The following is a 12,562-nucleotide window of genomic DNA, read 5'->3' as shown; positions in this document are numbered from 1 at the left end:
GTGGTTTTTATTTTGAAAAACGATCATTTTTGAGCAAGTTATGAGATAGTTTAGATTTATGCTAATGAGTTTCTCAATGGACAACTGGGCGTGTTTTTACTTTTTACCAACTGGGCGTTGTACAGAGGAGTGTATGAGGCTGACCAATCAGTGACTAATCAGTGTCCAACACTTCTCATTGTTCCAGCCCAGCATGATCCACAGCACAGTGAGATTGTGCAGTGAAAGAAGTAAACACGCTCAGTTGCTAAAAACACAATACACGCCCAGTTGTCCATTAGAAACACTCATTTGCATAAATATAAATTGCTCATAATTTAGCCAAAAATGATCGTTTAAAAAAAAACAAAAAACGTTACTGTAATCTACATTGCAGCGCCGATCACATGCAATAGGAGATAGGGATTTCAGAATCTGGTGACAGAGCCTCTTTAAAGAGGCTCTGTCACCAGATTTTGCAACCCCTATCTGTTATTGCAGCAGATCGGCGCTGCAATGTAGATTACAGTAACGTTTTTATTTTTAAAAAACGAGCATTTTTGGCCGTTATGACCATTTTTGTGTTTATGTAAATGAGGCTTTCTAAAGTCCAACTGGGCGTGTATTATGTGCGTACATCGGGGCGTTTTTACTTCTTTTACTAGCTGGGCGTTCTGACGAGAAGTATCATCCACTTCTCTTCACAACGCCCAGCTTCTGGCAGTGCAGACACACAGCGTGTTCTCGAGAGATCACGCTGTGACGTCACTCACTTCCTGCCCCAGGTCCTGCATCGTGTCAGACGAGCGAGGACACATCGGCACCAGAGGCTACAGTTGATTCTGCAGCAGCATCGGCGTTTGCAGGTAAGTCGATGTAGCTACTTACCTGCAAACGCTGATGCTGCTGCAGAATCAACTGTAGCCTCTGGTGCCGATGTGGCCGACACGATGCAGGACCTGGGGCAGGAAGTGAGTGACGTCACAGCGTGATCTCTCGAGAACACGCTGTGTGTCTGCACTGCCAGAAGCTGGGTGTTAACGAACAGAAGTGGATGATGCTGATTCGTCAGCATCATACACTCCCATTCCTAACGCCCAGCTAGTAAAAGAAGTAAACACGCCCCGATGTACGCACATAATACACGCCCAGTTGTACTTTTACTTTTCAACACGCCCAGTTGTACGTTTGCAAGCCTCATTTGCATAAATACAAAAATGGTCATAACTTGGCCAAAAATGCTCGTTTTAAAAAAAATAAAAACGTTACTGTAATCTACATTGCAGCACCGATCTGCTGCAATAGCAGATAGGGGTTGCAAAATCTGGTGACAGCCTCTTTAAGCTTGTTCAGATATCAATGAAATAAACTAGATACATGAGGTGAAAAGCTATGCAGAGATAAACAAACTAGCTGGTCTGGAGAGATCATAAAACTTAATGATGATCTAACACTTTGACAAAAGTAAGAGATAACATTAGACTATATAGGAAGACAGGAAAGCCGAGTTATATGCCATAAAATAAAACTTTCAGCGTTTGAACTGAAGGTCCAGCAGAGATATAGTTAATGGCAGGATTGGAATTGATTATGTACCTGTATGAAGAGATTAGAGATGGATGTTAATCTGTGCCATGTATAACTGCCAGGACACTTTGACAATATGACACTTAGGCCTCATGCACACGACCGTAAAAACACCCGTTATTACGGGTCGTAATTACGACCCGTAATAACGGGCTCATAGACTTCTATTGGCCGCGGGTACCTTCCCGTTTTCTTTCGGGAAGGTGCCCGTGCCGTTGAAAAAGATAGAACATGTCCTATTTCAGGCCGTAATAACGGCACGGGCAGCCCATAGAAGTCTATGGAGCTCCCGTAATGACGGTTGGCTACGTGTGTGCACCCGTCATTACGGGAGCGTTGCTAGGCGACGTCGGTAAATAGTCACTGTCCAGAGTGCTGAAAGAGTTAACTGATCGGCAGTAACTCTTTCAGCACCCTGGACAGTGAATTCCGATCAGAATATAGAGCAACCTGTAAAACAAAAAGACGTTCATACTTACCGAGAACTTCCTGCTTCCTCCAGTCCAGTCTCCCGGCCGTTGCCTTGGTGACGCGTCCCTCTCGACATCCGGCCCGACTTCCCTGGATGACGTTTCAGCCCATGTGACCGCTGCAGCCAATCACAGGCTGCAGCGGTCACATGGACTGCCGCGTCATCCAGGGATGTCGGGCTGGATGTGAAGAGAGGGACGCGTCACCAAGGCAACTGCTGGGTAAGTATGAATTTCTTTAACTTTTATTACAGAAAGGGCTGCCCCTTCTCTCTATCCTGCACTGATAGAGAGAAGGGCTGACTATTAGTGCAGTGTAATTTTGCAGCCAAAAACGTGCCGTAAATACGGGTGGAATACGGGTGACACCGGACCCATATTTACAGGCACGGGCCCGTAAATACTGGTGCAAAACGGGTCAAATACGTGCGACACCGGACCCGTATTTACGCCAGTATTTACGGGTGGGAAAAAATACGGTCGTGTGCATGAGGCCTTAGACAAAGATTACTTCTGCACTCGTGCCACCCCTGCAGGTCTAATCGGTGTGGGGTCTGGGTGTCGGACCCCCACCGATCGTATACTGATGACTTATCCGGTGGATAGGTCTTTTAGTTGTCTGGTAGTGGACAACCCCTTTAAGTGATCGATGCACCACAAACTATATAAGGAGGTCCGTTCACATTTGGCTCTACTGTAAAGACCATACAAGGACTATTTTTTGCGCTTTAATTAGCTGTATTTAATCTCGTGATTCTTAATTGATCTATTCATGATTTGGATTACATTTTGTTAAAAATACTTAACATTGCTTGAGGGCAGTTTATTTTATTGCACACTGGTTTCATTCTTTTCATAAACTTTAATCAACTCTTTACCACTTATAATATATCCACTTTGTTAAAGAAAATATTTGTGATGACTTACAGTACTTTTCATTCTGAGATCAGGCAAACTTAATCTAAGCAATTTTGCTAAATCTGAGTAAGCATAGTTAGTTTTATTTTTTGTTATGGGGCATAAATTAATTTAGCATTATTACATTATTATGTATTCTCGCATGCCAGGAAGTATTGTGTGTTACTCTGCCTGGATATTGGCTTATGTCTGTAGAAGTGGACAGAGCAGCATAGTACAGTAGCTGGATTGTTTCCTCAAAGCTATGTGGTTGTAGAAAAAAATCCACAAGGCCTTTCTAAGGCCACGTTCCGATTGGGCGAATTTGTTGGGAAAATCCTTAAAGTATAGTACAATAAATGTGAAAGGGTTTTCAAAATCAGTGGAGATGACGATTTGGGGCAGACATGCTTGTGCTCTCCCATTCCTGATTCTCAAATATTAATTAGGGCCTTGATAACCACCTCTTAAAATGCAAGGAATGTTCCCATCTGGCCTGTACATCGGCTTATCACGAAAACGTTCTACCATGCCACCTGTATGATGTCCATGGCCAGCTTTTTGTACCATGGGATATGGCTATGCAGTAAATCGGGGTATTGTACAAAATATCCACGCTCTAGTATTGCCTAATCTTTGGCTTCTTCTTGCCAGCTCCTTATGTAGCACAAGACCTCAAAACTTTGTCCTCTCCGCTACATCTATGGGGTCCACCTGTGGTGTTTACTCACATACTCCTCAGTGTCTGTTATGAGATCCCTCATAGGCTGTAGAAGGAGAAAGCAGCACAGGAATGAAGCTGTGCTCAAACACATGTGAAGGCAGCAGCATCCTGCACACTCTCACATCCAGTATATATTAGGCTATGTTCACACAGAGTATTTTGCAGGCTGAATTTCTGCCTCAAAATTCCGTTTGGAAGTTTGAGGCAGATTTTCCTGTCCCTGCACGCCGATTTTTGCGGCCATTAAGCGCCGCGGGCATAAAACGCAGCGAAATGTGCTTTCTCTGCCTCCCATTGAAGTCAATGGGAGGTCAGAGGCGTAAATGCCCGAAGATAGGGCATGTCCCTTTTTTTCTCCCGCAAAGCGATTTTACCGCTCACGGGAGAAAACTGCCCCCGCCTCCCATTGAAATCAATGGGAGGCATTTTCGGGCCGTTTTTGACTAGTTTTGCGGTGCGGTTTCCACGTCAAGAAACTCTGTGTAAACATAGCCTTACTGGGAGAGACACGTCCACAGCAGAAAAGTCTGAAACTAAGCAGCAGGTTGCAAGATGAATATCAAGGTGATAATAATTAAGGAATAAAGATTGCACCCTGAAACTTAGTGCAACCTTTTTAGGTAACTGCTTTCCCCCCCCATGTCAAATGTGCACGTACAATTTAACCTCTTAAAGGGGTTTTCCAATCCTTTTTTTTTTTTTTAAATCAATGCAATGTTCCTCTATTAATATATTAGTGCACTCTGACTATCTTTTTCTTGATAATAAATGGTTTTAGTAACATAACTCCCTATTGTTTACCTTGAGAGGTTTGTTTTGCTCAGTAAGTTCATGCCTCTTCTCTTCCTGTGTTTCTCCTCCCTGCATGCACTGCTCTAGTCCCAGCATGCAATGTGCATGCAGCAGTGCACTTGCTCCGCCTACTACACCCAGCTCTACTAACTTCTGCAATCTCAGTCTTCATTTTGGTGCTCTCATTCTATTACTGATAGCACAAGCTGAAATCACTGGATATCTGCGTTTTTAACCTCTTAACGCCGAAGGGCGGATATATCAGTCCTCTGCAGCTGCTAGTTCGCGCAGGAGGAGGGATATATCCGTCCTGTGATGGCGCGGGTACTGCCAGTGTACCCACGCGATCAGCGGCAGGAGCACGGCTGTTATACACAGCCTGGCTCTTGCTGCAACTGCGGGAATCGAAGCGCGCTCCGATTCCGGCAGTTTAACCCATTAAATGCCGCTGTCAATAGTGACAGCGGCATCTAATGTGTTTGACAGAGGGAGGGAGCTCCCTCTGTCCCCCCATCGGCGCCCCCGCAAAGAAATCGCGGGTCGCCGTCGGGTTTCCATGGCAGCGGGGGTCTAACAAAGACCCCCAGGTCTGTCTTCAGCATCTGCCTGTTAGGCGATGCCGGAGGCATGACCTAACAAGTTGCCTGTCCGTTTTACACTGACAGGCAATAATGCTTCCGTATACTAAGTATACCAAAGCATTATATATGCGATCGGCACATCGCATAGTGAAGTCCCCTGGTGGGACTATAAAAAAAAAAAATGTCAATCCGTTAAATAAAGTTGGTGAAAAAAAAAAAAAAAATTACAGTGAAAATCAAATAAAACTACTTTTTTTGCCCAAAAAGTGTTTTTTTTTAGTAAAACTCTCAAAACAAATCACACATACACATATATGGTATCCCCGTGATCGTAACAACTTGAACAATAAAATTAACACATTAATTAAACCGCCAGATGAACGGCGTCCAAAAAAACAACGGCAAAATTCGCTCTTTTCTCCCATTCCCCCCATAAAAAATTAAATAAAAATTAATCTAAGTCCTATGTACCCCAAAATAGTACTAATGAAAACGACACATTGTCCCGCAAAAATCAAGCCCACGTACGGCCACATTGACGGAAAAATAAAAACGTTACGGCTCTTGGAATGCGGCGATGCAAAAACAAGTAATTTTTTTCTAAAAGGCTTTTTATTGTGCAAACGTAGGAAAACATATAAAACCTTTACATATTTGGTATCCCTCGTAATCGTGCCGACCCATAGAATAAAGTGAACATGTTATTTACGCTGCATAGTAAACGGCGTAAATTTATAACGTGAAAATGAATGCTGGAATAGCTGCTTATTTTCAATTCTCTCCTAAACTAAAGTTAATAAAAGTTAATCAATATATTATAAGCATCTAAAAATGGTACAATTACAAAATACAACTCGTCCCGCAAAAAACAAGCCCTTATATGGCTATATAGACGGAATACAAAAACAGTTACGACTCTTGGAATGCGACCGTGAAAAAACAAAAATAATCCTTGGTCATTAACGTGCAAAATGGCCCGGTCATTAAGGGGTTAAACGGTTTGAAGAGGTCTTGTGGTACCAAAACAGTGGAAACCCCCAAAAGGTGACCCCATTTTGGAAACTAGACCCCTTGAGGAATTCATTGTAGTTTTCTTGGGGTGCATGCGGCTTTTTGATCAGTTTTTATTCTATTTTTAGGTGGCGTGGTGACTAAAAAAACAGCAATTCTACTATTGTTTTTTTATTCTATTTTTGTTACAGCGTTCACCGTGCGCTATAAATGACATATTCACTTTATTCTGCGGGGCGATACGATTAGGGCTCATTTACACGAGCGTGTTATACGTCCGTGCAACGCGCGTCGCAGGGACCTATGTTAGTCTATGGGGCCGTGCAGCCAGGTGCGTGATTTTCACGCAGCGTATGTCCGCTGCGTGAAACGCACGACGTCCTATATTTGTGCGCTGTTCGCACATCACGCACCCATTGAAGTCAACGGGTGTGTGAAAACCACGCATGTCGCACGGAAGCAATTCCGTGGGACGCGCGTGATTCGCGCAACAGCACTGTAAAGGATGAATGAAAACAGAAAAGCACCACGTGCTTTTCTGTATACAAACATCCAAACGGAGTGTCATAATGATAGTGGCTGCGCGAAAACCACGCAGCCGCGCATCATAAAGGGCTGACACACGGAGCTGTTAAGTGCCTTTTGCGCACGCAAAACGCCACGTTTTTTGCTTGCGCAAAACGCACACGCTCGTGTAAACCCGGCCTTACGGTGACACCAGATGTTTATAGGTTTTTTTTATGTCTTATGGCGTTTACACAATAAAATACGTTTTGTAATAAATCATTCACTTTTTGTGTTACCTTATTCTAAGAGCCAGAACTTTATAATTTTTTAATCAATAAAGCCGTGCGAGGACTTATTTTTTGCGTAACGAACTGTAGTTTCGATCAGGACCATTTTTAGGTACATGCGACTTTTTGATCTATTTTTAATAAATTTTTTGGGCGGTGAAGTGACCAAACAATTGTGATTTTGGTATGGTTTATTATTATTTTCTTTTACGGCGTTCACCACGCGGGATAAATAACGAAATAATTTTGTAGCTCAGGCCGTTACGGACGCGGCGATACCAATTATGTATAGTTTATTTGTTTATATATTTTTATTAATAAAAAAGGACTGATAAGGGAAAAAAAGGGGATTTTTTTTTAACTTTTATTTTCTTATTTTTACACATCTTTTTTTTTTTTTTACTTTATTACTTTGTCCCACTAGGGGACTTGAGGGCAGGAGGCCCTGATCGCTATTCTAATACACTGCACTACATGCGTAGTGCAGTGTATTAGAACTGTCAGCTATTCACTGACAGCAAGCATAGTGGGTCCTGACTTTGTCAGGACCCATTAGGCTTCCGTCGATGGCATAGCCGGACGCCATTGTTTGGTGTCCGGTTGCCATAGTAACCATCGCCGGCCGCTATCGTGTAGCAGGCCGGCGATGGTAACTTAACCCCTTAAAAGCCGCGATCTCTATTGAACGCGGCTTTTAAGGGGTTAATCAGCGGGGACACAGCGATCGGTCCCCGCTGTAGGAGCTGCAGCAGCTGCTGTACGAGACAGCAGCTGTCACAGCTCCTGCACTTGTCGGGAAGACGGCCGAAACGGCCGTTATTCCCGCAACTTCATATTCCGTCGCTAATTTATAAGCGGTTATAATTAAACAGGGCATGCGCGGTGGAGTGTGTTAACCACGCTTGCTCTAATGAGATAAAGAAGCACGTGGTACGGTTACGTCATTTGTGACGTAACCGTACAGTGTGAAAGCCGGAAACCGGAAGCAAGGCAGAAGACCAAATGGACGGGTCTGCACAGGAAGTGCAGATTTTGCATTACTAAGGGGGCGGTGACGGAGGAGGATATACGACGCTACAGCCATCTGATGAAACGTAAGTACATTGTAAAGTTATATATTTTTCATTGTTTTATTTAAATAAATGTAATTTTTTAGTTCTGGAAAACCCCTTTAAGGACTGAGCCATTTTTTTTTATTTTTTATTTTCTTGTTTTACTCCTCACCTTCCACGAGCCATAAGTTTTTTTTATTTATTTGTCAATAGAGTGGTGTGCGGGCTTATTTTTTGCCCCATAATGTACCATATAATGTAATGGGAAACTGAAAAAAAAAAACATTCTATGTGGGCTGAAGTTCGAAAAACTGATTCCTACATTCTTTCCTTTTTTACGGCTTTCACCGTGCGGTTAAAAACGACAACTTTTTATTTTGCGGCTTGGTACGGTTACGGTGATACCAAATTTATAGGTTTTTTATATAATATATTTTACTACTTTTACAAATTATTTTTTTTTACGGCGTTCACCGTGTGAGATTAATAATGGTATAGTGTAATAGTTCTGACTTTTACGGACGCAACAATACCAATTTTGTTTTGTTTTTTTCACATTACTTTAGAGGAAAAATGGGAAAAGGTTTTTTATCTGTTTTTTTTTTATTTTTTTTATTTTTTTAAAATTTATAAAATTATTATTTTTTCACTACGAACGTTATTAAACTTTTTTACAAATGTTATTAGTCCCCCTTAGGGGACTTGAACCAGCTGGTACAATAAACTGCAATACAAAGGCAGAGAGAAAGCCGACCATGGGGCCTTTATTAGGCCCCTGGGCTGCGATGACAACCTGCGATCACGTCGCCGGGGCCTGATATGCTGCTGAGGGGCCCCCCCCCCTTTTCAATGCCTCAGATGCTGCGGTTGAGATTGACTGCAGCATTTGAGGGGTTAAATGACCAGGCACAGCGTGATCGCTGTAATACACAGCTGACACCCACTGAGTATGGAGCGCGCTCAGCCCTGAGCGCGCTGCGTACTTACCTTTAACGCTTATCACGTACATGCACGGGTTAAAGGCTTAAAAAAGTGCACTTGTGGTAGTCGCAGTTTAAGGGGGTTTGAATGCGGTTCACTGTCCAACTGAACAGGACTAAATAGTCTTTCTTTTTTTTATAAATGGTCTTTAATGTCGTCTTGTATTTTTGATCAGCGCATCATTTAGTTTAGTAAAAGTTTTTTTTAATTAAAGCGGATAAGGAATATACTCTTTTTCAAAACTGAGGTTTACCTACTAAGTGCACAGCTTCTCAAACTTTTTCTACTGGGTCCTCCAACTCAAGAACATGATGATTACTGTGCCAGTGGTCGAAGTCATAAGTGCCATGCCGCCTCACCAGTGAGGTCCACTTCACACTTTTGTGAAGCACTGGTTACGCCTCCGTTGCAGATTCCGTAAAATGTTTCTGGTAAAAATAGTTCTGCGTGCTGCGCTATTTATTTAGGTAAAATGGATAATTTGACAGAACCAATTGTAATTCAATGGTCACAGCATTAAATTCCATTTTTCTGCCCCTGTGACATGGAATAGAAAAACGTAATTGTCAGCGCAGATGTAAAGCGCCTTAGTAGGATGAATTCAGGGGCAGTCAGAAGTCATATGTATATAATTAGTAACACCGCATTAAGCAGAGACTTAATCAAAGAATGAACTCCGGTTGCTATGGGCAACAACACCTTTTTCTGAGACCATTTTTGATATGAGGCCTGTTATATTTTTGTACCCGAGCTCTGATCTTGGGCCATATGGCTACAGTCTTGTACATACTCGATATTTAGGGATAAAATAGTTTACAGACCAGTGATCAGTAAGGACACCAGATTTTCCTTAACAGTTTGGGATGTTGGCATATGGCTCTGCGTACTATAATCCTGTTTACTTACTTTCCATTTTGTTTCAAAGGCAGAGGAAGAGGAGAGGGTGGTTTTTACCAAAGAAGTTTTGATGAATTAGAGAGTGGCTTTGGTCGAGGAGCCCGTGAGATGCATAGGTCACAGAGTTGGGAAGAAAGGTGAGTGTGGTGTAAGGGTGACGTTAAAGCATGTTGTCTTCATTACAAGGCCGTGATCACACGTAGCGTAGACACTACGGATTTCATTCTGGAAAATCTGCAGCGTATTACAGTAGCAGCAAAGTGGGTGAGACTTGCACAAATCTAATCCACACGCTGCGTAAAAAAAACCCACCGAAAGAACGTTCATCAACATACCTGTGGTGTTTTTTTTTTGTTTGTTTTTTTTAATCCGCAGCATGTCAATTTATGTTGCGGAATTGCTGCTTTTCTGTTGCGGGTTTTCCCCATTGAATTCAATGGGTGGGTAAAATCCGCAGCAATAGCAGATGTTGAGATTTTTGTGGCAAGAAAAGCTGCAACTCCACCGCAAAAATCTTGAATTAAAAAAATACTTACCCAGAACACTCTGCTCCGGTGTCCAGCCCGGCCTCCAGTGATGATCCCCTGTGAATGCTGCAGCCAATCATAGACTGCAGGGGTCACATAGGATGAAACGTAATCCCAGGAGGCCGGGCTGCATGACGTCAGAGGGATGCGTCGCCATTGCTAGGGGGAAGTGTGTTTTTTTGTTTTTTCTACCTGCTATTTTCCGAAGCGGCCGAAAAATTGCACCACAATTTAGTGCAGGTTTTCGTTCGGAATTCCCTGCGGCGTCCAGAGCAGATACGCTATTTAATTTTTTGGTAGCGTATCGATCCTGTGTGAACATACCCTTAAGAGATTTTCTAGGCTTATTGTATCTCTCCCTCTTATTCATAAGCGTAAGAGAGCTTTCCAATTGCATGTGTCAATATGTGCCACAGCGGGGTCATCCTTTCTGTGCAATGTACGGGAATGTGCTGACTGGGAAAAGAGGAGGTGTAAGGACATGAGCGCCGCTGCAATGTCTCTGTACAGCAGCACTCAGGTCAGTGGTTAGCCAGGGGGAGGCAAGGAATTTTTTCTAAAACGTCATTTAGAAATATAAAAAGGAGAAAGGAAAATGGAATACCCCTTTAAAAGAGTATCTGTCCGCTACTGAGATGTCTGTTTTAGTAAATACTTGTACTCTCCAACTAACAATTCCGGAGCCTCTATTCTTAGAACTGGTTATGCCCTTAGGCCTCATTCACACGGCAGGGTTTCCCGGCCGGGTGCCGGCCGTTCATAAATCGGCCGGCACCCGGCTGCATTAGGAATAATAGACCCCTAATGGGGCTATTCACACGACCGATTTTTTGACGGCCGGGAAAACCGCCCGTCAAAAAATAGGACATGCTCTATTTTCGCCCGGGTACCCGGCCGCCCGGCTCCCATAGAAGTCTATGGGGCCGGGTAATACCCGGCCATCATCGGGATGTGTCCCGAGTGACGGCCGGGTTTTCCGGCTCTTGCGCTCTATCTCCTCCTCCTCACAGCGCAGAGTGCATGTGAGGAGGAGGAGGAGTTGATGCCATTCTGACGAATGGCATCGCTGTACACGGTGTGGCAGGGCTGGGGTGTACAGCAGGTGGAAGGGAGCGCTGCGCTGGCTCCCTTCTCCTGCTTGTTTTAAAAGCGCCCTGGCCCGGCGACACCTTTGATGGCTGCTGCTGCTGCTACTACTGTAGCGACGCCACTATAGCAGAGCCGCACTTTAGCTCCTTGAAGGAGCGGAATCCCCGTGTGTTCGGGGATTCCGCTCCTGGACAGAGCGCTTGATGCCTCTGTCCATATCTGGGCAGTGACATCAGGGGAAACTCCTGAAGCGGAATCCCCGAACACATGGGGATTCCCCTTCAGGAGTTGCCGCTGATGTCACTGTCCGGATCTGCCCGGCCCGGCACGGATGCATAACTTTATGCAAACTTTATGCAAACCGGCCGGGCAGAATGGCCGATTTTACCGGCCGGCACTCGGGCTCGGACGCGACCCGGTCGTGTGAATCCCGCCTTACTCAGTTATTCCTCATGTAACTATATGAATATATTGACAACTTGACGTTGCCATTCTTTATTTAAAAAGGGTGTGTCCCTATATAGTGTAAGCCTGATGAAGGGACCTGTCCGGTTCTGAAACACGTAGTGTTTGACAATAAAACGTATACCTAAGAAAAATATACACCAGGCGCCGTGTCCCGAATGCTGCACTTTTTCTCCTATCTATTTGATCCCTATGTAGTCTGACACTGTCAGCACTGATTGGACAGAATTATTTTATGGGAAGTGCAAGTATTTACTTGAACAGACAAGTGATATCTGTGTAGTTTCTCTTGGTCACAACCCGTAGTGCAACCATTTGCTTTAAAAATGAGCTTTAGCTCTTAACACCACTGCATGCCATTTAGAGGGGATTTCACCAGTTCTATATATCTGAATTTCGTCTGTTTTTATCCTATCAGAGGGGATCGGCGGTTTGAAAAACCAACACGAAAAGAACCAGGTAAAACTATTCTCTGGCATACAAGAAACTGAAATAATCTGCCATATGTGACATTCTGAGTTTAGGTTAGAGACCCTTAATCTGTGAAGATGTTGAGTGTCGCTTATGAAATCCACTCCACGCAGTGCGGGGGAGGTCTCAAAACTGGTGCAAAGAGAATGTGGAGATGTTGCAGAATGTGGAGATGTTGCAGAATGTGGAGATGTTGCAGAATGTGGAGATGTTGCAGAATGTGGAGATGTTGCAGAATGTGGAGA

The 12,562-nt window shown here is 43.7% G+C and overlaps 1 protein-coding gene across 4 annotated transcripts in view; it reads left to right on the top strand.

The window, feature by feature from the left end:
• GIGYF2 (GRB10 interacting GYF protein 2) overlaps positions 1-12,562 on the top strand; it is a 169,083-nt gene that overhangs the window by 68,403 nt on the left and 88,118 nt on the right. For all 4 annotated transcript variants that reach the window (XM_075861326.1, XM_075861325.1, XM_075861327.1 and 1 more), the window contains exons 6-7: positions 9,794-9,902; positions 12,265-12,305. In XM_075861326.1, the coding sequence (XP_075717441.1) occupies positions 9,794-9,902; positions 12,265-12,305 (150 nt within the window). The remainder of the gene's footprint in view (positions 1-9,793; positions 9,903-12,264; positions 12,306-12,562) is intronic.

This window comes from Rhinoderma darwinii, chromosome 4, assembly GCF_050947455.1.
Source record: "Rhinoderma darwinii isolate aRhiDar2 chromosome 4, aRhiDar2.hap1, whole genome shotgun sequence".
Classification (NCBI taxonomy): Eukaryota; Metazoa; Chordata; class Amphibia; order Anura; family Rhinodermatidae; genus Rhinoderma; species Rhinoderma darwinii.
The sequence above is the reverse complement of the archived record's forward strand: the minus strand, read 5'-3'. Positions and strand labels throughout refer to the sequence as shown.